Source organism: Egretta garzetta, unplaced genomic scaffold (assembly GCF_000687185.1).
Source record: "Egretta garzetta isolate BGI_Z169 unplaced genomic scaffold, ASM68718v1 scaffold454, whole genome shotgun sequence".
In the NCBI taxonomy this organism is placed as follows: Eukaryota; Metazoa; Chordata; class Aves; order Pelecaniformes; family Ardeidae; genus Egretta; species Egretta garzetta.
Window position 1 is genome coordinate 260,125 of NW_009259429.1, and position 26,398 is coordinate 286,522.

Below are 26,398 nucleotides of genomic sequence, written 5' to 3' on the forward strand. Positions count from 1 at the left end.
AGATAAGAGTGTGATTCTCCCAGGAGATTTAGCCAAGCATATCACAGCTCCTGTTGGACTGCATTACCCACGACGTTTGTTTCTTTCATTTTAGTTAAAACTTTAAAGTGTGCATAATTTTTTTTTTTCATTTTGTAATTATTATTAAAAGGGTAGATGTCAGCTTTTGCTGAAATTGGTGTAAAAAATTGCCTTTTCAGTTAAGGTCTACTATGCAATACTTGCCTGGAATAGCTGGGATCTCAAGAGAGAAACAAACCAGCCAATGAACCAGCAGTTGTGCTCTGCAAAAATTTATGTTATGAAAATGTGAATGTAGATGCTGTTTGTGCCAAGGCCAAGGAATTAGGGATGGCTGAAACTGTTAAATTGTGACAATGTGACATGATGCAGCCGGCTGGACGCCTATCCAAGGGCTGGTGATGGACACAGGGGCAGGGCTCGCCCTCCCTGCCGCGGGAGAAGGGCAGCACCCACCAGCCGGGACCCGCAAGCGGGGGCCGCGGGGGGCCCACGTATGCTGTCCCCATGCATGCGCGTGCACGCTCTTCTGCGCGTTAAGATTCAAACTCGCTCTGTTGGTGACAGTTTTGCTGTTGATAGGTACAGCAAGATAACTTTTCTTTTTTCTTCCTGAAGGGTATGACCCCACTAATGTACGCCTGTGCTGCTGGAGATGAAGCCATGGTCCAAATGCTTATAGATGCTGGAGCAAATTTAGATATACCAGTGAGTAACAGAGGACCCTCTCCCCATAATTATTCATCCGTAAACTAACATGAGCAGTTATGAAATCTCTCCTAGCAACTGCAGGCTTCATCTCTGGAAGCTTCTGAGCAAGCCACTTCTTTCAGAAATCATTGCTTCAGGGATTTGGGAGGGGGAAGAAAACCTTCAAAACCTCTTGGAGCACTCAGTGGCTCCAATTATGATTGGCATTGGCAAGTCTAATAGGCACGGTGGGGGTGAGGGGGCCTCCCTCCTGAAAGAGCTGCCACTAAGAGAAACCAATAAGCCCATTAAAAAGGCCCAGGGGACTGGACTAGCGCTGGCAGTGTTCTCTAAATGGCGAAAGTTACTGTTCCCTGGGGTTGTCACTTACACAGAAAAAAGCCAGTTATGTACGAGTCTGAAGATTATGGCAGACAGAGGCTGCAGTGGTTAATAACTACCTGGTTGCTTTCTCCCAGGTTCCCAGTACCTCTCCCCGGTACCCTTCAGTCCATCCCGACAGCCGGCACTGGACTGCTCTTACCTTTGCTGTGTTACACGGGCACATCTCTGTTGTTCAGGTAAGCAGAGGAAATCCCCCTGTTGGGAATCTTTACTGGAGACGCGGAGGGACTGCAGTGCAGTGCTGTGAGCCGGGTGCTGGGCAGCACCCTCCTGTCAGGCTTCCTGAGCATGGGTCCGTCACGGGCTCCGTGTGCTGTCTGGTGGGAGCCTTCTGAAAAAAAACAGTGGAAAAATTGCCTGGTTTGAAAATGAGAACGCAACCGATGCTTTTCTTGTGGACGCGTGAATTGATGACGCAATTCCTAGCAAGGCCTTGCTAACAAAGCACAGTATGTTTCCTTATTTTTCTTTGGTGGTTTGTTTTTTGTTTTGTTTTTTTTGTTTGTTTGTTTCAGTATTGGTCCAAGGCTTACCACTTCCAGAACAATGCTGCACAACCATTTCTTTGGTATTAGATAAACTAGTGCTTCATATGGAGTGGTTAAAGGCAGACAGCTTGATCAGGATGGTTTCTGACATTTATTTACATGTGCAAAAATTAAGCGTATGCTGATTTCTGCTCTAATGGCAGCAAATCATCTGTAACTTCCTTTATAATCCCTGAGAATTGCATGAACAAGGCTCAAGCTGTCGTGGGAATTGAGCCTTTCGCATCCTCCCTGCTCCTTTTTCTGTGGGATTAAAGTAGGGGGCAGCGGAATGAGGTGGAATCCTGGAAATCCCACCTGAACTTCAAGAGGAATTCAAAACTGCAGACAGTCAGCAGATAAGTCAGTTGCTGGTGAATTTAATTTACCTTCTGCTTAAAGGGGGGGGGGGGGGGGGGGGGAATGATAGGTAAGCAAATGGAGGCTGCCCACACTCATTTTTTGTTTGTGTACATTTGTAATTAATTACAAAGATTAGATCCCACCTGGCAAATTGCCAGGGCAGCCTTTGGTATTACAAAGGCTGGACAGCCTTAATTTCCATGTGAGATAAGAGTGTGATTCTCCCAGGAGATGTAGCCAAGCATATCACAGCTCCTGTTGGACTGCATTACCCACGACGTTTGTTTCTTTCATTTTAGTTAAAACTTTAAAGTGTGCATAATTTTTTTTTTTCATTTTGTAATTATTATTAAAAGGGTAGATGTCAGCTTTTGCTGAAATTGGTGTAAAAAATTGCCTTTTCAGTTAAGGTCTACTATGCAATACTTGCCTGGAATAGCTGGGATCTCAAGAGAGAAACAAACCAGCCAATGAACCAGCAGTTGTGCTCTGCAAAAATTTATGTTATGAAAATGTGAATGTAGATGCTGTTTGTGCCAAGGCCAAGGAATTAGGGATGGCTGAAACTGTTAAATTGTGACAATGTGACATGATGCAGCCGGCTGGACGCCTATCCAAGGGCTGGTGATGGACACAGGGGCAGGGCTCGCCCTCCCTGCCGCGGGAGAAGGGCAGCACCCACCAGCTGGCACCTGCAAGCGGGTGCTCTGGGTGCCCAGACGCTGGCTTCTCACCCTACCCGGCCATGAGGGGTCCCCATAACCTCGTAACCTTCTCCCCTTCATCTGGGAGGGGGGTATTTCCCTTGTGAGCAGCTCGGTGGGGTCAATGAAAGCAGGTTCTGTGTGTGGCAAATCACCGCAGCTGCGCAGGCTCCACCGGCCTGGAGAGACCAAGAGGTATGTTTGGCCTCCAGGGCTAATTCCCCGGAGGAACCCAGTTTCCTGAGCACAGCATGAAACTAAGTAAGATGGACTTCCTGTGCTGAAGAGAAGCTCTGATTGCAGAGCTCTTTGGAGTTGGAAAATTACAATTGCAAAACCATGCTCATAAAGGAGATTTTTAAAAAAAAAAAAAAAAGTAGATGATGTTCTCCAACCTGCCAGCCGAGCACCTTTCCAGCACAAACTCACTATTGAAAGCACAGTGCGGCAAAAGAAAATAAGAAAACTCTAAATTAACATTCATGTGGAGAATTTAGCCCTAGGCTGAGTGAGGAAACGCAAGAGAAATTTGCCTTGTAATAAGGTATTTTGCTTTAGCCTGTGAGATGGTCCCTTTGTGTGCATGCACTCTTCGCTATGAGTCTACTGCTTTTCCTTCCTAACGCACCGCCTCTTCCCTTCTGCCTTTCTGAATTGCTCTTTTCTCAACTCCTTGTTTTTCACCTCTCTGTTGCAGCTGCTCCTGGATGCCGGTGCCCACGTTGAGGGCTCTGCTGTTAACAGCGAAGACAACTACGCGGAGACTCCGCTTCAGCTGGCTTCAGCGGCAGGTAAGCTCAGCGCAGCCTCAGCACGCCCCGTCTCTTGCCACCACAGAATAACCACAACCAATTCACACGTGCTGCGCCGCATTCTAAGGCGCAGTAAAGGTACCAAATGAGTAGCACAGTGAGCTGGCTGCGAAGAAGTCAGCATTTTTTTCATTTCTAAAACACTTATGGGAACCCCGGCTGGGCTGGCGGCGGCTAACAGCCATCGTCACGTGGCAAGAGCTTGATGGGCACTAATACAACAAATCCCAACACTCACCTCCTGCCAGCGGCCTCCATAGCAAAGCTGACTGAAACAACTCCTTTGCACAGGGCACTGTCAAGAAACATAAACCAGCTACTGGCTAGTCTAGGCATGTCTTGTGTCTAAATATTCCAGATGCAAAAATTAACAAGTTTAAATTCAGCCTGGGGAAAAATAACTGCTGTGTAAAGAAATTTGTTTTATTAATTTATTAAATACAAGTAAAATTCTGCATTTCTTCTACCTGTCATGAGAAGAGCTTAGCATTCAGGGAACCAAAAAGTAGCTGGCCTACAAGTACCTGTTGTTTTTTAACACTTGTCACCTCTGGTTTTGCTTTTTTTCCTTCATTTCTTTCTGCTTCATTTTTGTGTGTTTATGAAGACGAGTCTCTGGCTTGCTCTGCACCGATCTTTACTGAAAGGATAAAAAAAAAAAAAAAAAATCCCCCCCCCCCCCCCGCTGGGTCTCTTCTTGCCACCACTCACGACTGTATCTAATGAAAATGGTGGAAAGGCCTGGCTGAACGTGGACTGCACCGATGTACTTGTCTGCAGGGTGGTTTTAGGCAGCTGTGGTCAGCACACACAGCATCCAGCAGCTCCTGCCTGGCCTTCTCTGTTAACCTCATCCACCAACTGAACAGCCAGGACTGATTCTAGTTAAAACTGGTTGCATACATCTCTGCTGGTGTCTACTGAAAGGACCAGACCGGTTTAATTCTCTCTTTGTTCTGCCTCTAGCTAGTTGTGCGTTATTAGGTAATTTAAGTGCTTTGTGACTGAATTTCTCTCTCCGAGATGTTAGGAAGCCTAATGCCTGCTTGCAGGGTGCTCAGAAAGCCTTAGCTGGCAGCATAAAAGTTGCTGGTACAGTCTGTCTGTTACCCGTCCTATGTCACATGCTTTCAAAGAGGTAACAGACATGGAATCATCATTTTGTTTCTGTCCATTTTTTCCTAGGGAACTACGAGTTGGTCAGCTTACTGCTGAGTAGGGGTGCTGACCCACTCCTGAGCATGCTGGAAGTCAACGGTATGTCTTCATCGCTGCATGAAGATATGAATTGCTTCAGTCACTCAGCTGCACACGGACACAGGTAAAGCTCCATTCTGGTTCAGAACTGGGGTTTTTTTGCCTAAGGCTGTCACTGTACGTATTGCTGTGCGAGTTTATATTACATGCCTTACACCCAAATCCCCGGGTGTGCAGTTCAGAAGATGGTGTTAAGTCTCTCCTGACAGCAGCCATTTTTTGGTGCAGCACCATTTCCCAGACTACTCCTGTTCTGACGTAGGTAGTGCCTTTTGAGCATTTTTGGGAACTGACAGATTCTGAGTTCTGAAGAACTGAAAGATTCACGTGGTAATTGCTCTCTGTTACCTCCCTTTAAGAAGAAATGATGCGAGGCTTTCGTTATTCAGCAACTATAACTCTGATAAAAGAAAGGGATTACATTTTAGTCAAAAGCACAAAACGCAACAGAAAGATCTTTGCTTTTTCTTATTCCCTCTCTTGCTGGTCTAGCTCTGCAGCACTAAGAGTGAGGAGGACCTGGTTCTAAGCCATACATGAGCAGACTAAATTCTACCTATGGGTAGGTTATGAGATTGTGGTTCATGTTCTGAGGCAGAATCTAATGGCATTAAGGTTGCAAAAATAATCCGCAGCAGAATTGGATTGACTGCATCTCAGGTTTTTAGATGGCCGACTAAGAGATCAGTCGTCATAATGCTGAGAAGCCAGCCTGGGCTTTCCAACCCAGTTTTCAGGGTGGTTGTTTAGAAACAAGTCATTATGTACAAACTCATCCAGAAAAAGCTTCTGTTCCCATAAAAAAATGTTAGCATAACGAGCCAATTAGAGCAGCCCTGAAACCGCCCATGTAGATGGGCTGAGAGATAGCCAGAGGGTCGTACAGCTGGCCCTTACAGTAGCACACTAAATAGTAGCCACCTTGCATGGACACGGCTGTGCTCTGCAGTGGTGCCAAAACTGTGCCTCCAGGTACGTCGCATATCTGGGTACACCAGGGAAAACAGCCCGAGCTCAAATGAGGCCCAAACTCCGCGAAGCCGGAACAGCCTAATGCAGTTATTTATAGCGTAAAACTACACAAACACTGTTCTGTTCCCAATTCTCTTCCCCTCCCACAATCTCCTGCAACATCTAACCAGGCAAACTGTGAAACTTAAGGCTTGTTCTCCAATCGGATAGGGCAGGGTGATCCTAAAGCACAAAAATTAATTTTTTTAGTCATACTGAGTAGCGTGGGTGCAAAGAGAGCACCAGCTAGTGGCAGTGCAGTGTCACAGCTGAGCGTGCGGGTGGACTCGCTGGGAGGGGGAAAGTCTGCTGCAGATGGCTCCAGCTGTCTGCAGGACACCAGTGGTGCAAGCTTTCTGAAGTGGCTGGACACAAACAAGAAAGCCTCTTTCTTGCAACTGCTGCGTGAAATTCCAAACCAAAAAAATTCTCCCTGGATTAGTGATGCAGAACTATCGGGTTTTTATGGTTTCTATTTACTGATACAAGAAGCGAGTCTGACTAAAACAATGTACCAGCGCTTGAAGGTGGTCGTTTGGGGAAACAGCGAGGGTTCCAACAGACACTCCCTGGTAAATCTCACTTCAGAGCTTAAGATGTTACCGCGCTCAGGGCTGGCAGGAGGCAGCGTGCTTCTGTGCCCAAGTACTGACTGCAATAAAACCCACTTTGCCCTAACGCTCTGAAATCTGCCCTGGTACCACTACGGTATGGAGCATATTCCATTCTTTTGCCTTTGCTACCAGGACATCAATTTCTAGCATGTGGGATAGGGAAGGATGAGGGGTTTAAATGCTGCTCCGTGTCTGCCTCTGTCTATCTTCTGGAAGGAAATCATTATTTGCTAAGCCAGACCACTAAGCCCCAATCACCATAGTCCTGTCGGGATTGATGACGCTTCATTTCTTAGTAGGCGATCTCTCTTCTTCCTCCTCAGGAATGTTCTGCGCAAGCTCCTGACCCAGCCCCAGCAACTGAAGGGAGACGTCCTCTCGCTGGAGGAGATTTTAGCTGAGGGAGTGGAGAGTGACACATCCAGCCAGGGCAGCTCCAGCGAGGGGCAAGTCAGGCTGTGTAAAACAAGAATGAAGGCTCTGCAGGAGGCCATGTATTACAGTGCCGAGCATGGCTATGTGGACATCACCATGGAGCTCAGGGCACTCGGTAAGGTGTTTTCTTTATTTTAAGCACTTTATTTTTAAGGCGTGAAAAGCTTTTCCCTCTGCCCCTTTCACTTGGAGAAGAATCTGTAACCTCAGCTGCAAAGCTATCCCAAGCCTGTGGGAAGTAGCTGTCTAACTTAATAAAAAAAGCGTGTAAGGCTCCTCACAATTTTTTCCAAAATCCCACTGATCTAGGATGTCCCTTACTTTTGGCTGGATCCTCTGTTCCCAAGTATCAAAAGCAAGGGGCACATCTCTTCGTCAGATACTCTGACGCCTAATATTCAGTGTTAAAGAGGCTGGTCTTAAAAACAAAGTCAACATCAGAGATGAAGTGATTCAGGGTGAAAGAGCAGATTTGATCTAAAGGCAGGAAAGAAAAGCTTTGAAGCTTGTGTGTCTAGGCTGTTAGAGGTAACCAGGAGAAAAGACCTCGCACCCTGTTTGCGTAGGCTTAGCTACTCTTACAGGTTCAGTTCAAATTTATTTTGTAGTTCCAACTAATCGAGAAGCTTAATACACAACAGGGAGTCTCTGGTCCTTAACAATTAGCAGGAAGTTCCAACTTCTGGTCCTGGTACCAATCCTTTGCTGTTGTAGATAAGTCATTTAATCTGTCAGTGACCCAGTTCAGTCATCTTTAATATCAAGGCAAACACGTATCTGCGTTGGGGTGCATGTAAAGATCTACTTCAGTGCCACTAGGTGTTAGTGATAGCAGCGGAACGATTGACTCACAGGCACTTTAGCAAATCATCATCTTCCACTGTCCCTTTTGCTGTGGCTACAGGAGTCCCATGGAAGCTCCACGTCTGGATCGAGTCACTGCAGACAACCTTCTACCAGTCTCGTTACTCGGTGGTACAGACCCTCCTGCGGGAATTCGTCACCATTAAGGAAGAGGACTATAATGAAGAACTGGTTAATGAAGGGTTGCAGCTCATGTTTGATATCCTCAAAACCAGCAAAGTAATTATTAGTTTTATAACACTATCAAAATCAAGTGTTTGGTTTTTGCTGTGGTACAAGGTAGTGCACAACAAGAAGCGAAGTGAATGCCTGTGCAAAGTCCCTAATGAGTTATGGTATGAAAATAGCATTTATCTAAATTCATACGCAGCCCACAAAAGCAAGCCTCGCAGTAAAGACATTAATTTCAACGGAAGTGATTCTGTTAAAGTCCCGTTTGGCAACTGGCTTTTGAAATCACGTGAATGTAAGAGGAAGAGTTACCGGTACGGTGCTGGGCCATTCAGCTTCTCCCAATAGCATCTTCTAGGAGTTTTCTGAACAACACTTTTGTTCAGTGACATTTTCCTTCTAGTTTTTTCTTTTATTTAAAGGTTGCCTGTAACTGTGTTTTCCTTGTTTTTCAAGGCAGGCCTAGAACGGATTTGATCCACGGTATATAGTTCAGCTGTCCCATTTTGCAGATAAGTTCACCCAACCTCTGCCGTGTTCTCTCCCAAGCGGCTGTTGCCCGTTAGGAGGGGGGCGCCCCCCTTCTGACTGCAGAGGGGATGCATTTGAAACGCACAGACAGGGGAAGCTGAGGAGTACATACAGCTCTTGATACCTCCACAATTGGTCACTACAACATGCATTGTAACTGTCCTGTAAATTAAAAGCAAGAGTTACAACTGGCTAACTAAAACCAGTCGCAAACTAGGAACCCGAACTTGGATCTAGACAACGAACCCATACCGTGAATCAAATCTTGCTGAGAACACACTTGTGGGCTTACCTGTTACACAGCAAGTGGAAGGATGAGCTTTTGCTGATGGGCTCTTTTTCCCTTGGCAGAGGTTGGCCCGTAAACGTTGCTGAGAGAATTCTGTCAGCATCCTTGCACGGATCAGGCGCTTGTCCCTCTCCTTGGGGGTTATTCTTGTAGAGTGCAGTTGCTGTAAGCCTCAAGTGAACTGTTACCACGTGTTTGAAACCCACCCAATACAAAGTGCCGACTGATGATACCTGTTCCATCCTCCTTACAGAACGATGCTATCAATCAGCAGCTCGCATCCATCTTCACCCACTGCTACGGCAGCAGTCCCATACCCAGCATTCCTGAAATCCGAAAGACGCTGCCAGCTCGGCTGGGTAAGATGCTCACCTAAACAGTGACGTTCTTGTGATTTTTTTTTTTTTTTAAATATTCAATTTCCCGAAATAGTCAATATTCAAAAATTCAAAAAATATTCACCTCTTTTTTTTTTCCCTTACCCTCACAGATCCTCACTTTCTAAACAACAAAGAAATGTCTGATGTAACGTTCTTAGTAGAAGGAAAGCTATTTTATGCACACAAAGTCCTGCTGGTTACTGCATCTAACAGGTGAGTTGCTTTCTACAGCAGAGTGTTAAAGGAAGGTTTGGCCCCCAAGTCTCTCGTTTGTGTGACTGGCTCTCAGTCACCCACTGCAGTAAGGCAGCCCCTAACGATACGACTACAGACCGTAACAGACTACAGACCGTATTCATAATAATACCAAGCCACATATTTTTTGTCAGTGTTAAAGAGTAGTAGGAGAGTAGAGATGAGTTTTTTTTCTAGCCGCTCCTAGTGCATGTTAAGAGATTCCCAAAGCTGTATTGACATAAACTAACCAGTAATTATCCCTAAAACCCCGTGCAGGAGCTGGAGCGTACGTATCCAGCCACTCACTACCTTCCCATTCCCCCTCTCCGAGTTTGCTAGCTAGAGCTACGCTTGCTCCAGATGCCCTGGAAATCTCCCCCCGACCTGGCACAGGTGCAGTTGTTAGTTTCTTTCTCTGTTGCTGGCACAGTAACGGCGTTTTGCAGCTACAGCGTGGGATGGGATCAGACACGAGCCATTTCCAGGTTCAGTTGTCCCTGAAGTTCTAAACTGATTGTCATTGCATTGAAGGAAATGTTTCAGTTTTCAACTTGTGAACAAGAAGGGATCTTTATTTTCCCCTTGCTCAGGCTGTTTGTCAATAGGCAATGAGTATGCAAAGCACTAATCCAGAAATCCGTTAAATCCATTCTCAGGTTTAAGACGCTAATGACCAATAAAACAGAACATGACAGCCACGGCAGCAAGACTGTTGAAATCAGTGATATGAAATACAATATTTTCAAGGTACGTAACTTACTCTACCCATCTTCACTCTTTTTGTCTTCTCCCATACTTGGAAGCGAAGAGGGCCAAGGCTTAATACCAGGGGTAATGCACAAGTAGAGACAGAGTTCAGTTCAACACACCTGTATTTCAGGAGCATTCTGATCTTTGTCAAAACTTCTCAGGCAGGACCAACCTTAGAACAAAAACCTCCAGCCTATATTCTTACTTTCTTACTAGGCAGCCAACTCCCCCATAAAGCAGGAGAAACAAGTCTTCTACTGAAGGTAGTTTTGTACTTTTAAGGCACTGTTTTCATCCTGTGCTAAGTAAAAAGTAAACTTATTTACAGCAGGTGGACTGCCAGGCTTCAGATTAATTCAGATCAGATGGCGTCCCTTTCAAGAAAGGCTCGAAATTGAGAAATTGCACTTCGCTTTTATGACATTTCTGTATTTCCTGGACCCAAGGGAGGTTCACTCATGATGGAGAGAAAGTAGTTACTGAGCAGACACCCAAGGAAGAAAACAAGTCAGTGAAATGGGACAGTTAAGTTATTCCAGCTTTCCAAATCTGCATTTCAAAGTTGGAAGAAAGCTATGGAACAGGGAAATCTGAAGTGCAGAATGGGTTGTATAACTGTTTCACTGCAGGGTTGTGGCTTTTCCTTTTTTTATAATCAAACAAGCAAAGCTGTTGGTCAGCAGCACTGTCACTGCCCCTAGGGGTAACGAAGTTGACTGTAAGAACATCTTTGTTATACCTGAGAGGGACTGTACAAGTCTTGTGGCGGATAGATGACATCAAAATTTTGCAACTCAGGCCATGACAGAAAAAGAGCATTGAAATGAGCCTCCTTCACAACATTTTTACATCAAAAGGTTTCTAAAGATAAACTTTTGCTTCACTGGAGAGAGCAACAAATCAAAAAGAATCAAAACAGTGAAATACTTAACGGAATTAAACAATTTGATGGTAAATAAAATCAGACGAGTTAGGGAGATGATGGCATCTACAGCACCCTCAGTTACGGTGCTGAGCCACCAGAGATCCATGTCCTGCTCGGGGCCCTGCTGGAAAGCAGCTTTGCTCCCCTGCAATTCCATTACACAAATAAGGCAATTTTAAAAGGAGCAGCTTAGTTTCATTACCATTACCTTTAGAAATGCTAGGCAGAGCATGCAGCCCCCACACCTGCTGACACAGCACCCAGGACACTGGGCTGACTTCTCTTCCTAACCCCAAATCTCCTCATTCCCTAAATAAGGCAGCACTGGTTTAGCCGGGGGGTGCACACAAGACATCAAAGAGCAGAAGCTGCCTCTTGCTCTCCCTGCAAACAATTAGGCCTTTTCCTCTGGCCCTGATGGGGGGCTGGAAGCTGATTATAAGCCCAGCAGGGAGGCAAGCGGCTGGGAGGTCCCCGAGACAGACACTCGCCCACGGCGCAGCAGTTCCAGTGCTCCAGCGAGCTGGCAGCCCTGGCTGTGACCAGCCGGCAAGGCTTTACAAAACCGGATCCAAGGAACCGTTTTACAAGGACACTCGTGTTGCTCAGAGACACGCTTACCCCCCCAGCCTAAAATCCTCAATAGGGCCCTTTTCAGAGCCCGAGGAAGAAAAGAGTATTAGAAAGCAGCAGATTGGCAACACAAGGAAAAAGAGGCAGGAGTGGAGGTGAGAGCCAGCGCACCGCGCGATTCCCGTCTGCTCAGGAAGGGGAGCGCAGCCGTTCACAGCCCCTTGTGACTCCAGCGATAACAGCTTCATGCCTGGCCTTCTTCCCGTTTCAGATGCTGATGCAGTATTTATACTATGGAGGAACAGAATCTATGGAAATTCCCACCACTGATATCTTGGAGGTGAGAGTGTTTTCTTCTAAGCCTTGCCAAGTGCACTGGGGCATAAACAGAGCTTGGAAGGCAAAATCCAGGAGCTAACAGCAGGCTTCCAATCCAGGAGTCTACTTAACACTTTGAAATGAGCTTAAAGTTTCAAAACACTGTTGCTTGGAAGTAAGAACTCGCAGTTATGGATTATTATCTCTATGAGATGCTGGGGGAGGGAAATCACTGCAGTGCTTTTGGTACCCAGCGTTGGGTGGAAGCCTCCTTCAGACCACATCCTGGGTGTGCCGGGAGCAGGAAGCGGGTGCGCTGCGCTTTCGGTGGGGCACAGAAAAGGTGCAGCTGATGGAGCAGCTCCGGCGCCCACAGCGGGTCGAACGCAACGGGGCTGGAGATTGTAGAGAAATGACAGATGCCAAGCTGAACTTCCGCAGAGCAGCTGATGGTATTGCAAAGACTGCACTGAGCGCCCTCCCCCCCCTTACAGATAGTCCCAAAAATGCTGCTCAGTCACAACTAGTCTGGCGAAATTAAAGCTTGCAGCTAAAGACTACACACAGCTGTTTTTCTGAGGAGAGGAAAGGGGGCTTTGAGCCCTCAAGCCCGTACATCCTGGTGGCAGAAGGCAGCACAAATGCACTTCTGCAAGAGGAGCAAGCCTTTGCTAAGAGGGGTGATCTGCCTGTCGTGTTAGCTAGGCATCGCACGGCCCCTCTGCTCTTTCGTGAGGACTCGGCTGTTAAAACAGGGAGTCGGAGATCGCTCAGAGGGGAAATCATCAGTTCTGTCCCTTTCCCTTCCCTAAAAGCCTTTCAGGGCTCCTGATCTCAAATAGCTTCTCTCTTGTGCCGATAGCTGTTGTCGGCTGCCAGCCTGTTTCAACTGGACGGCCTCCAGAGACACTGTGAAATCCTCTGCGCCCAGACGATCAGCATGGACAACTCCGTTAACATCTATAAATATGCAAAGGTACGTGCCAAACCGCCTTATTTAAGAATCACAATGAAACAGCGTGCGCGCGTTCCGCAGTCTCGTTTCGGTAACCACATACAACAGGCACCGAGCGGGCACCTGCCAGGCTCGTAACTCTACCCCAACCGCAGCCACAAGTCGGGTGTACTCAAGTTCCAGTCTGTAAAGCCCTCCGCGGCCCTGGTAGGTTTTCTTGTCTAAAGCAATCGTGTATGAAATTGATGCAAGATCCCTACAGAGCAGGGGAGAGGTGTCGGAGCAGGCCGACAGAGCAACATCATCCAGCAAAGCCTGAGAGATTCCAGTCCTCAGAGCAGCAGGGGCAATCGATCATAGTAGAGCAGCCAAGAAGCAAACCCTTTCCTAGCACTCCTACTGCCAAAACACATTCCTTACAGCTCCAGAACTAGCACATACACTCTGTTGTGCGACACAGATATTCACCTCTGCAACAAATAATCCATGTTATCAATTAAATCACGGAGAAACCCTTGGCCACTCCTGGAAGTTTGTGGGGTCAGATGCCTTAGAGACAAGCAGAAAGACTGCACGAAGGGCTGATAACGATGCGCTCGTTTACTTTGTGTGTAGTGTCCCAATTCCCGACTCTCACACTGGGCCTTTTTTTTCCCTACGGAACTCAGGCGGGTTTCTTTCAGGACCTAAAGTTTAGCAATATGCAGTGGTAGAGAGGGGAGGGGAGCATCCCCCACTGGCCTTTAGTGCTTTTCCTTAAATTGCTATTTGCACAGGGGGTGCGCACACGCAGTGCTGCTTAATAATGAATTTGAGTTTCATTGTTCTCCTATTGCTGAGCTTCCCCACCCTGGTTCTGAAGCAAAGGGAACCAGCTCACAGCCAGAAATCCACCCCACGGGTTTTAGACGCGTCACATCCCTATTTGCCTACGGTCAGCTCCGTTTTCTAGGAGTTAGGTTTGCATCCTATGTGCCATATTCTTACTGCCACGAGCTGTGCACGCCATCTGGCAGCGCGATGCTTTATGCTGCGGCACACGAGCTCCCCGCCTGCCTGGCTAAACAGGTATCTTGGCCACTTCGTCGGCCAGCTGCTCCCCTCCTTGAAAAAGGAGGGAGGGAGGAGTGCAGGCCAGTGGCTCTGCCAACAGCAGGCCATCAGGGGGAGGAATTAAAACAAACAAAAAAAAGCTTGAATGCCTCCCTGCTCACACCTGTGCCTGCAAAAAGCTCTGAGAGACATTATCAGTCATTGCTGGTCCTCCCCTCCAGTGCTCTTCCACCGTTATCACCGTCCTTTTGTCTGTCTTGGAAAACATTAAAGGGAAAAGCATTAGAAATGAGACGCTCAGGCATGTCCTTCAGGCCTGTGACATACAGAAAGGGCTAACTGACCTTCCTCTCTTCTGCAGATCCACAACGCACCTGAACTAGCCTCTTTCTGTGAAGGCTTCTTCCTCAAACACATGAGCTCTCTGCTAGAACAGGACTCGTTCAAACAGCTGATCTACAGCAGGAACAGCAAAGTGCAAGGCCTGGACCCGCTGCGGGACTTGCAGACAGCCCTGGCCGGCCGCCTGCACTCTGTGTACGTCACCTCCAGGGTGTGAAGCAGGAGCGAGGCAGCGGCAGGAGCACCGCTTCAAACTGCACGGGGACGTGTCGTCAGGCAAAGCTGCAGCTTCCCTGTTTGCCTTCTGGATCTTGCTGAAAGTCCCCTACAAGAGATACCCCCCAGGCAAGGGTGCTGTGCCTCCGACGGAGGGGCAGCTGGCTTCTCTGTGCTACTGCTGTCCCCGGAACACTGTCACAGCACAAACAAGAAGAGAGGATGCGAGCAAAGAACCTGAACCGAAGACCAACACTGCCATTCAAACAAGCACAAGGCAGGGCCGTAGAGAAGTGAGGCAATTTACCCAGCCCCAACACCTCACGTGTAGTCTTAAGCCGTGTGTCCACACCACACTGGCCACCTCATTCATGCGCGTAGATGTTTTACCTGTAAAAAGGCTGCATAGAAGGAGTTTTCTAATCCTATGGACCACTGCCCATTCAGCGAGTCACCTGTCTGAACAGAAAGGCCGGTGTACACAAACTACTTCACCACAGTAATAAACACCAGTCTATACCTGTCAAGAGACTCTGACGTAAGTTTTTCCCCCAAACTGTTTGCACCTTGAGAGAGAGAGAGAGAGATGTTGTAGGTGTTCAAAGCAGAGTAGAAGCTAATACTAATTCTGAAATTACTCATTCTTTAAACCTAATATGAAGAACCGAGCTGGGGCAGGGAGGGGAGAATTGGGTTTCTGTATTTTTTTTTAATCCGGTTTCACTGTGCTAGTTGTTAATCTGGATCCATTTTGAGGAAGGAAGCAAAACGACTGTCTACCTTTTCACTGTCAAGGTTTGATAGTCCCCATCACCTTCACCTTAAAAACCCGTTTCTGAACATTATCTGTGGGACCCAACACCACAAAAGCTGCTTTCTGAAAGACTCAGGTGTAGTAGGAGCCAGCACTACGCTGAAAACCTGCCCGGTAGCATAAATAGCAATAAAAGCCTCCCTAAGAGCCTGAGGAACATACAGCTCGATGGTTTATGCTCTCTCTGGAGCTGGTTGGGATTAGAAGCTCCGAGCTCCAGTCTCCGCTTCCACAGCCTCACCCAGGGACTGATGCTACCTCAGCAGGGACCGGGCACAGCGCACACCCGGCTGGTTCCTCGAGGTAGGCTGCAGTCTAACATTTAGGCGGCAGCACTTCAACAAGATGCCTCAACTCCAGTGCCCAAGATTCACATTTTCTCCTTTGTCCGCAGCAGACAGATGTTCCTGGTCCCAAAGGGCTCCTTCTAGCTGACTGCAGAGAACTAGGGGGAGACAGTTCAAGCTACAGTTTTGAGTCTGAAGCAATGTTTTTGTGTGTGGTTTTTTTTGTTTTCAGTAATCCCCACCGTAGGAAGGCAGTTAGTTGTATAAAAGCACAGACCTTGCTCTTACCAATAGCTTTAAGGAAAGACCTTCAGAGAGCTCCCCACTGGTCTTTGTTAGCACCCACCACAATATTTGCTAAGATGCTTTCATTCGTTAGAGGTGGGTGAAGGAGAAGAGGAAGTCGAGGTTTCAGTGGAGAGCTACTACTTCACAGAAATTCAACAATTAATACTGTAACTAAACACACTGGAAGGAGGAGGCTCAGCTGGGCCCAAGCTCCAAAGCACAACATGGTTTAGGTAGATGAAGGGAAGGCGAACGAACTATGGCATCTCCCAACAAAATCCATCAAAGCCCGACACCGCCTCATTCTTAAAGGATTGACATCGGAGGCAAATTGCAGGCAAGGACAAGAACGATTAAGGCTCAGTAAGCTGACAGACAAGTTGGCCAGGGCACACTCCAATTTGTGCTTTAGGTCCACCTCACTTTTGATGATCACCAGCTTCAAAAGCCCTATTTATTCTCAGAGAGCCATACAGGGGTTTCAAAATTGTCACTGGTCTGCCTGAAAAATACCACAAAAAGCTTTATTCTTGGAAAGTATTTTCAAGTAGCGGCTCCAGCTGTCTGTACAAATATGTAGGTCCTCGTACGTTGCTGTAATATTATAATGCTTTGTTAATTGTACATTAATGTTGTCATTTATGTAAATGTACCAGGATTTTATTAACAACGTAATTTTAAAATACACAGCTGCTGTTCTTTATTCTGCTCTTCTAACATGAAAAACCAGACTTAAAGACATGTCTGTGGGAAAGGCAGTTGCTGTTTTAGCATCTTGCATTTGGTTTGGTAGCTATACCTAACGTTACGCTTTAAAACAAGGGATAATGAAGCATTTGTTTCCCCTTCCCGGGCACAAAGGGGTTTTTGAAGCAGTAAGTTAAGTTGAACATGCATTTTCCCCAGCTGAAGTACATTTACCTGCTTTCCATGAAAAAGCAGCAGGCAGTAGAGTGTGTCAGAAAAACCCTAATTCTGGGATTCTTCCCTGCAGCAGAAGAGCCAGTGAGGGTTAACGCAACTACGAACCTGCAGGTATCCAAGCAGTCCTCAGAAGTTCAACACCCGATTCCCTCCCTCCCAAATGCTAACAAATAAAATGTGCAAAAGCAGGCACCGCTTCCTTCCCGCGTCACCTGGGAACCCAAAAGGCTGAACTGGGCCTGGCTGGTGCAGCGTGCCCGGTGCCTCGCCGCGGCAGTAGCCAGATGCATATCAGAGCAAAGAGCATCCAAGAACCCACGCAGTCAGGCATGCAACAGTATAGGAAGCAAGGGCATTTCTTTATCCGTGAGATAAGAAGCACACAGGTTTAATTCTGCTGTCAGAGCAACATCTTGACCCAGAAATACCTTCCCTCCCCCCAGGTTTACCCCATAAATCTTGCAGACTGAGTTGGGGGATAGTGGCTGAGCTGTAACTCTGAACCTGGTGCCACCTCCCCAGGACTCAAGGAGTCTCTTAGGATGCAAAGCACATTTTGTTTCAGAGGAAACCATTAATACAGCCAGGACCTGTGCTTGGCTGCTAAACCTCTTCGTAATTGTCTCTTTCCTTTAATTTCTCCCCACACACATCTCAACAGAGGGACGCGTGCAGCACATCCCTCTGCTGCAGCAACGTTTGCAGTCCAGTTGGATAACGAGTTACCGTCACAAGCATTTCTTAGCATTTGATTTACACCATCCCCGAGAAGCCTGCTGGGAACGATGCGCGGGGGGTGCTCTCTCACACCCGCACACTTGGAAACCCACCAGTACAAACACCGACTTGTGCTCAAGAATCATGGAACACAAACACCCAAGATTCCCTTTGGAGCGCTTTAAAATGCAGATTAAATAGAAATGCCTTCCAAAATTAGTTGCGTACCACCTCTCTAATTTTATACAGCGCTGCCCTTGGAGCCCTAGAAAGTGACATAGCAGAGTTTGCCCAGATTTGGGGAAGCACAAAACTTTGCTGGCCATAATTATATCATTTCATGGAGCGGAGACAGAGCTCGCACATCTGCCCAAACACGCGTGCTGATTTCCAGACTAAAATAAAACCTTTCTGCTTTACAGTAAGCCTGTGCACAGCAGGCAGGCGCTGGCTGATGGAGCACTGCTACAGACTGGCCCTTTGCCCTCGCCAAATGCTGCCCAAGCCACCAGACATTGCTTCCTGCCCCTGCCCCGACGAGACGGCCCCGGAGCCGCAAGAGGGAAAGGGGGCGGGGGGAGGGAACTCCCTTGAGGAACGGGGCAACGAGCTGCTGTCACCACGGCCTGTGGCAGAGGATGCAAAAGCTCAATTTGCTCCCCAAAGGGCAGGTTTGAATATAAGGGATACCTTAATCCACAGCAAAGAAAACAGCGTATTGCAGCATCGCATTCGGCACTATTTGCTCAAGAAAAAGAGAGGTGGAGGAAAAAAAAAAAAAAAACAAAAACAAAAAAAGGTTTCTGTTATGTGATGAAAAATCACAGCACAACAGGGAAAAAAGGCCTTGCTAGCAGCACCCGTGGCCCCAGAGCTGCAGGCAGTTCAGGGCTGTCCATTTGCTTACCATCGCTAACTAAAAAACCAGCAGGCCAGTTCACAACCTCTGGGCTGGAGTACAGCCCTCGCACACCGGGCAGGCAAAGCTCACAGCTTCAAACACACGCTCGGCTTGCTAGACCGAGCACAGGATTTCACCCGATGCTCTGGTCTCCACGTTTAGCTCAGGCAGGAGAAGGCTACCTGTGCCCCTCACCACCTCTCTCCGTCCTCAGCCTTCACACACCTGCTAACAGAAAGCAGAAACGCGTGCCACGAGGTGCACAGGCCCTTACCGAGAGACGGGCTCGTCATTCAGCAACTACACAGGGAAGGGGCAGTGACAGAGTCAAACAAAAATCCAGCTGTGGACACAAAGAACCCACCCCCAAGGCAATATCACGACAGCCAAATGGAAAAGCCATACTCCCCCCTGCCCCTTCCACACATTGCCCCTATCCAACACACCAGCCTCTCCTTTCCAGACAGCTCGCTTCACCCTCACACAGCCACGGGGGGCAAGAGCCCTCCCGAAAGCGCAGCCAGCTCACAGCAGCAGGGAAGGTCCTCGGCTTCACCGCTTCTACTTCCTCCCAGATACCTCGCGGAGGTCAGCTCGCTCCAGCTGTCAAAATAGCTCACGGCTCTCCAAGCAAGCGGGATGATTTCACTGACAACTAGGTCACATCTACCCACCACCTGCAGAGCGCTGCTCAGCTACGCGGGGTGGCTTTCCCATTTCCCTCCCGTTAGCCACAGCACTCCCGCACCGCGGGCAAACAAGCTCACTCGGGCACAGGAGAGGAGGAGAGAGCGAACCTGCAGCAACACGACACATCAGCCATCCCGGGAGCGCTGAAAAAAGGCCATAAGCCGACCTTGTAGGTTTAAAACAGGGCCTGAGACGCTAATGCACGTGGTTACAGGGTTGTGCAGAAGGCCCTGTCCCCCTGACGAGGAAAGGAGGGGCACGGGCAGCTGAGCTGGCTTCGCTCGCAGTTAAATGCCTGCGCCGCAATTAGCAATACACCAGGCTCCTTCAAGCATGCAGAGCCCCACCTGCAGGGGATCCGGGCGCAGAAAGACCAGGAACCTGCTCTGGTCAAAGGGTAACGCAGGCTTGAAACCAACCAACCCAACCCAACAATTCAAGGACACAGAACTCGCCCTCTTCCCAGCTCCTGCGTCGCACAGCATTTTGAGCACGCTCCTGGCTACACGCATCCTTGCTTTGCTGTTGGGTTGCGTTCAGCTAGCCCTTACTCCAGCTGGAATTCTAACCCAGCTTGACTGATGGAAAGCACAGGCAGAGGAAAATGTGGTTTGACTAGACTTGTTAAAAAAATAAAAATCCACGTCTCTCGCTTATTTTAGTATCTGAGGGCTTTTTTCCACTTTACTGTTCAAAGAGCAACAGGACAGGGAGAAGAATCCAAAAAGCTGCCAGGAATCATAAAATGTACAGGGAAAAAATTAAAAAAAAAACCCAGTTTGACTGAATACACACGTTTTCTGTAGAAATAGCACAATTCTCCTCAAATACAACTCCCACTCAGCAAGGGAAGGGCACCCACGCAGCTCAAATCCTCCCAGCCTTTTGCAGCAAGTACAGGACACCCAGTTCACAGACAGCAGAGCAAAAGTGGCTACAGCCTGCAGAGGGCAGGGGCGGCGGCTCTAGAAAGATGTCAGCTGAACAGCAAAATTCTGTCTGCTTGAGGAATCCGTATTAAATTTTGCCTGCTATCTTCCACCTTGATTTACAAACTGTTAACAGGAACTCTTGCTGGACTTTAGATATTTTCAGAGATCAGCTCCTACCTAGCCCGTCCTCATGAACGCTCCCAGCGTACCTTCCCCAAGACAGTGCCAATCAGCCAGGCGTCAAAAGCTTTTACGACTGCTGCCTACTAGCACGACAGCGCATTTCCCCAAAACAACCAGAAACCTCCATCTGACTCAAGGCTCACACCACAACAGCTTCATCACAGCCACGAGCAGATGGGGGTCCCCCAGGCTGTGCTGGCACAGTCCCAGCAGAGGCAGAGGCCAGTCAAATTCATACGCTGTTTCATAGCTACTTAGCACGGCCTTACAAATAAACAGAAGCTTTGACATATTTTTCATATAAAGATGAACTTTCTTTGAACTTCTTGGCCATCTGATCCTCAGCTTAGCCATTAAAGAACACAAACCAATTTCTGATCCCTAATAGGGGGGCACATGGTTGTTCTGTAATAAAACTCCTCTTAAACCTTAGCTTTCAAACTATTAGTAGAACTCGAGTTTAACAGCCCTCCGGAGACATACATTGTGATTTGCACCACTTTGACATTTTAAGGAAGTTCAATCAGCATTTCTTAGCACACGAAGTAACATTTGATTAAAAAAAAGCGTCCTGATACTGTCACCTATGAGACAATAAGACCCAGAGCAAGTAAAACACTACCACCTGGGTGAACAAATCCAGCAGTCAGCATAGGTTAGAGAATCTGAAATAATTACTGCTGCTTTAGTAGTGCCAAGTTTCAACACGCTTTAAAGGGACTCTAAGAGCACTTAAAGCTTTGACTTGCAGCCTGTTAAGCCACAGCTGAATCTCACCAAGCAGAGCACGTGGAGCGGGCAAGCCAATGATACTCAGTCAGAAACCACTTGATGCCGGTTCCTTACCTGACCACTGCTCCCAGCACACCTTTGTCATCCCTTCCTCAAATAGCTAAAGGATACAACCATCCCAGGACAATCCATAAAGCCCGCTGTTTTACTACAAGAACCATTGCTCAGACAAACGTGACCAAGTCAAGAGGTTTCTGAATTGAGCTCAGCGAGGCACCGGAATAGCACAGTCCTACAGGCATCCTTGGGAAACGTGGTTTTGATGCTGCAGAGGCACTGGGCTACAGAACAGCCTCCAGGCCTGGCCATGCCGCTCCTGTTTGTCAGAACTGCTCTCCTCTCCTCACCTGGCTGGAAAGCATCCCCCGAAAGGGCTCCAGCACTCAGCACTAGCTGCAGCCCCTCCTGCCCCAGCCTGCTTTAACACCCCCTGCGCTACAACTTGGTTCTTTGTCTCTCAGGACCAAGTCAGGCACAAACAGCATCCAGCCAGCAGGCCCTGTGCACAAGGGGCTGTAGCTCTTCACCCCTCTCCCAGCAGGGCCAACCCTATTTTTAACAATAACAACAGCAAAACCAGAGAGAACTCACACTCACCTTTTTCTTCCTGGGCCACTGTGAAGAGCCTCATGCTTCTTGCCTTCCATGTCTGCTCCTTTCACAACTTCCTTAGAGCTGGTGCAGGGCAGCCAGCCTCCACCTCATCCCCGCGGGTGCTGCTCCCTCGTGCAGCTGGTTGATAACGGGCTCTCATCAAGCCTTTAAGGGCTGCAGCTGCAGACCTCCCTTCTCAGGGCTCAGCTGCCCCCAGCAACGAGGGGGATGTGTGCTTGCCACATGCTGTGCAAGGCCCATGCTTAATACAGATGCTTCATAAAACAGCCTTCTAGAGAAGAAATACTGTTCTTACCTAGGAAGAAACTGTTTCTTCAATAATTTGCTGGAAAAAGGAGCTGTGAGATAGACAAGTAAATATAATGCAGCTGTGTATCAGCTGTAGGTAAGTCTCTCTGTTCTAAACCTCCAGGGTGTGAAGCTGGAATGTCAGGACAATGAACCAGGGCACACAGGTTTGGGACAGGGACATTTTGTGTCAAAGGTCTGCCCTGGTTTCGAAGCCTCTGGAGCCTGACAGGCACCAGACCTGGAGTACCGCAGTCACAGAAAAGTCCCAGCTCCAGACTGGGACATTTAATGCCAGAGCTGGGGAGTTCAGTGGCCTGCTCAGCTGGCCCCCCAGCTGAAAGAGGTGACCAGGACCAGGTGTCAGTGCGAGTGCTGATTTCCTGGCAGCCTTAACACAAAATTTTCCAATAAAGCCAAGCAGCGGCTGTAGGCCAGCAGATAGCAGGGAGACAGAACAGCCAAAGCAGCTTTTCCCGGCACTTGTTAATCATGCTACCCTGCTTGAGAACTAGGAAATGTAAATGACTGAGCTATGGGAATGCTGAGACCTTGTAAGCGAGTGTGAATACAAAAGAGCAGCTTTTATTACAGCTGCTTGAGGAGTACAGTAAGTGGGGACCATAGACTACCTTCCAAAAGTGCTCATTGTATGCCCTGAACTCCTGTGAGCACAGACCAAATCATGGCTATGAACTGACAACATGGGTAGCGCTCACTGAATAGCCAGCCCCAAATAAAAAGTCAGCTGTCGTTCACACCGAAAACTCCCTCAAGCTACAGAGGAGCAGCAGTACCACTGAACCAGTAGCTGCACATATCAAGATGTGCTGCAATGCCAAAAGGTAGAGTCACATACCAAAGCCCAACACATTTCTATCCTTTGTTGTCCAAACTCTTTGTTTTAATAAAGATGCCAACCATTAAGATGCGGGGAAGTTTACAGATTGATCTGCCCTCTTTGAACGGAAACTCTGTGGCTGCTAAAGCACCCCCATAATGTCCCAGTGGGTTGCACAGTGCCTCGCTCAAGCTCTGCAGTCACACTTCATAAAAAAATCTTCACAGGCTGCCTCCTGGCAGTGTCACTGTACTTCTTTTAATACAAACGCTTTAAAAATGCCTCTAAGGCTTTTCCTTCCCTCCAGCTCTCACCCCTCAAAAGAAAGTCTTTTGATTTAAAGGAGAATAGTACTTCTGAAGTACAGACCCGTCACTTGTTAATTCAAGTTCACCGATTGGCTTTAAAATCATTTCTTCCACTTCCGCTTTATATCTTTAGTCTTCTTAAATGTCTTCTGTTGCTTGGGTCCTCTTGCTGTTTCTAATTTTCTCTTCTTCTCACTGGGAAACAAGAAAAATAAAAGCTGTTAAAAATATACTAGTTTCCCATCCAGCTGGGAAATTCTTGTCGTAGAAGGGGGGCAAGAGTCTGCAGAGAAATGTGGTTGGGAGAAAATACTTCCAATTTCTTGGGTCATTTAAACTGGTGCTAGAGAAAGCACGAACAAGAGTATGACCTAGATTTTCTAGCGTCTTCAAATTCTTTAACCCAATTTGAATCCTGTAAGATTTTGATTTTTAGCTCTTGTCATTGCTTTTCAAGACTTTAAGTTATGTGTCCTAAAGGCAATTCATATAGGGCATCTGGAATTTAGAGTACCTAGAAAAAATACTATCAATGACAGTTTTAAGTATACAATTTTGTTCCTGCTCTATATTCTGAGTAGAACAAGCGTGACAGAGCTCCAATAAGCGCTGACAAGACTCTCTCAATTCCTGTAAGGCTTCTGGAAACTCACAGCTTCCAGCATTCACAAAAAACCCCCATGAATATACAAAGGGTGGAATAGACATCACATAATTACTTCAGCTGTCAGGCACCCAGGAAGGGGAAATAAGCAAGCAGGCTAGTCTCAGCTATAAATCCCAAGGAAAAGATGAGGAAAGACTCCATGCTGGGCAAGGTAGGAGAAAGAAGATGGATGAAAAGGAATGAACTGGAGAAACACAGACTCAATATTTTGCAGGCTGAAGGTCACATTTGAAAGAATTCTTCTTCCCTGAATTTGCATTTTCTCCAATGGGACTATCATAGACTCCCACCCAGTGTTAGATCCCAAAGCAAATGGGACAGTTAACGTGGAATGAGTTCTTGCTTTAAAAGTGACCCAAGGGAGAAATAGTACTGACTTCTGCGCATGATCAGGAGCAAGACTTAACCGTGTCAACAGAAAAAAGTTACAACGAGCAACTAAGTCACATGAAGACAGGACTATACTCTAGAGCAACACGGAAGTCACAGCAGCAGCCTCGCCATTAGAGGAACCACTGAGCACCCAGTAGAGCTCTCAGGTGCTCACACCCTGATTTCTCCTGGAACACTGAGAATCTATCATGGGCATGAAGTTCATTTTATCTGTGTTTAACTCTTTCAGCTTCACTCTTTTGAAAAACGTTATAATAAAGCCAGCAGGAAAGACCAGAGAGACCTCTGTGGAGTATTTCAACTTCCTTAACCTTTTCAAACTGACGACGGAAGCGTTCTGTCCTGCTTTGCTCAGCACCTCATTCCATTCTTCGTCATCACCCCGGATAATGTATCTAAGTGAAAAAGGTAAAGGAAAATCCAAGTAAAATTGCTAGCACAAAGTAAACAAACAAACAAGGTGATTATATTGTCAGGCACACACTACTCTATAAACAAAGCCACTGCGTCAGCACCCAACCAAATCAGTATTTGGAAATACACACAGGCAAAGGGATACAATAGCTTGTCACGACTCTTGTCAGCAGACTCAGTCCAAACTAGGTCAATAGCAACCAACAACTGTCCCCATCCAAAGCTGGTCAGTATCAAATGAAGTTCTCTCAGGAGCCCCTACTGTAAACATCACAAAACTGTTCTAGGAAAGCCTCTCATCAGAAAAGCAGAGTGCTGAGTAGAGTACATCTGTTACGAAAGCAAAAAATAAGGCCACAAAGGTTATATTTTCCATAGCAGTGGTGTGCTTTGCCCACCAGATTTCTTCAATTGCTACAGCTTTAAGGCTACAACCACAGCCAGATCTATATTCACTATATAGGTTTCTTTATAAAAGCTTGAGGGCTTTTTTCCTTTTTTCTCCCCTCCAAAAAAGAAGAGAAGGATGGTTGTGGTGGTAAAAGAAGAGGACACAAAAAGCAACAGCTTGTAATGGAAAGTTAGCTAAATTAGCAGCTGCTCTTAGACCAGCAGTAAGCTTGAATGGTACAGTTTTTCTGCATCAATCTGGGAAAAACTGAAGACCTGCAGCTTTCTTTTGAAAAGAGAAATGAAGACAACAATTGCTATTCAAATAAGCTCACATTCTGTGCCCCTTGTCTGGGTGTTCAAGTACCCTGGAAATTACATACAAAGTTAACCAGGCAAAGCAGTCATGCAGCAAAACTGAGTGGTTGCTCTCCATCTCAAGTTCGGAGAGATTTAGAATAGACTAGCCTTTGTTGATACAAGGCTGAACAGTGCCGGAGAAAGCCTTTTCAAATCGAACAGCCCTGTCTCTTCTATTAGTTTTCTATAACCTGTATTGAAAAGTGTTCAAAATAGGTTTCTCTCTCTCTCTCATGGAGGAGAAATCTATTTCTGGGTGGAAAGAAAAGGGAACATGGTCCAAAATGACGAACGGGTATGTAACACTATCAATGCTAAAGCATGGAATTAAAACCTTTAAAAAATTCTGGTTATACCGTTTTCCTAATGTGACTGACTTGCAAGTCACTTCACATCCATTTTTGTCCTTCCTTCAAACAAGATAACCAAAGGTTCAAAGCTTGTATTCCTTTTCTCAGATTTAACAGATTAATCTAGAGCCAAAACAGACAACTTTTCTGGGATGTCAGTAAACAGGATTTGTAAGACAAAAAGTGGGAGGAGGAGAGAAAGAAGGGAGTAAGCAGCATGTGTAACTCCTGTTGGTCCAGAAAAAGAGACATCTGCTGTCACTTCAAGTAAACTGCTGGTTCAGCAACTTGGCATCCTACAAACTGTCCAGCTCTACAGCAGTTAAAAGGCATCCATGCACATGGTAGTTAGTAAAAGAAGCTCTGATTCGTTGTTCTTCTGTTGGTTTGGGGTTTTGATGGGGGTTTTTTGGTGAAAGAAGAGAATATTAAAATTAACCAGGTACTATTTTCACTTGAGTTGCATACACAGCTAAGCTGGATAGCAGACACCGGGACCCAGGTATCCTGGTTTGAGGCAGCTAATATCTATTTCTAGAAGTATGGGAAACTGTAAAATTAGAAACAGTCCACAGCCAGGCAACTCGCTTTATTAGTCCGTATTACAGAACTATGTAACTTATATAGGTATAATATACATACTGTACACAGCCAGGATCTAGACTTATGCATAGATACATAGTCAGAGCTACTGCGATGAATAGTTTACCATTTAAGTGACAAAAGAGAACAGATGTAAAAGGAAGAATGTGCTCAAGCTCATGCCAGAGGCATGACAGAGCTGAGAATTGATCCGGCATT

At 46.9% G+C, this 26,398-nt stretch overlaps 2 protein-coding genes across 4 annotated transcripts in view; one reads left to right on the forward strand and one right to left on the reverse strand.

The window, feature by feature from the left end:
* The window catches only part of ABTB2 (ankyrin repeat and BTB domain containing 2), a 134,801-nt gene extending 120,340 nt beyond the window's left edge, over positions 1-14,461 (forward strand). The window contains exons 8-17 of the mRNA XM_009637052.2: positions 3,408-3,501; positions 4,708-4,843; positions 6,728-6,954; positions 7,744-7,922; positions 8,948-9,053; positions 9,185-9,287; positions 9,968-10,058; positions 11,831-11,899; positions 12,740-12,853; positions 14,247-14,461. Coding sequence (XP_009635347.1) covers positions 3,408-3,501; positions 4,708-4,843; positions 6,728-6,954; positions 7,744-7,922; positions 8,948-9,053; positions 9,185-9,287; positions 9,968-10,058; positions 11,831-11,899; positions 12,740-12,853; positions 14,247-14,444 — 1,317 coding nt within the window. The 3' untranslated portion in view covers positions 14,445-14,461. The remainder of the gene's footprint in view (positions 1-3,407; positions 3,502-4,707; positions 4,844-6,727; positions 6,955-7,743; positions 7,923-8,947; positions 9,054-9,184; positions 9,288-9,967; positions 10,059-11,830; positions 11,900-12,739; positions 12,854-14,246) is intronic.
* The window catches only part of NAT10 (N-acetyltransferase 10), a 44,057-nt gene continuing 18,910 nt past the window's right edge, over positions 1,252-26,398 (reverse strand). Inside the window, exons 26-28 of one of the 3 annotated variants that reach the window (XM_035892630.1) lie at positions 24,395-24,478; positions 23,085-23,218; positions 1,252-1,447 (exon numbers count right to left, since the gene is read on the reverse strand). In XM_035892630.1, coding sequence (XP_035748523.1) covers positions 23,125-23,218; positions 24,395-24,478 — 178 coding nt within the window. In that variant the 3' untranslated portion in view covers positions 1,252-1,447; positions 23,085-23,124. Of the gene's footprint in view, positions 1,448-21,545; positions 21,882-22,364; positions 23,219-24,394; positions 24,479-26,398 lie in introns of those variants that run through there. The other 2 variants (XM_035892629.1, XM_009637054.2) reach the window with 2 other exon arrangements.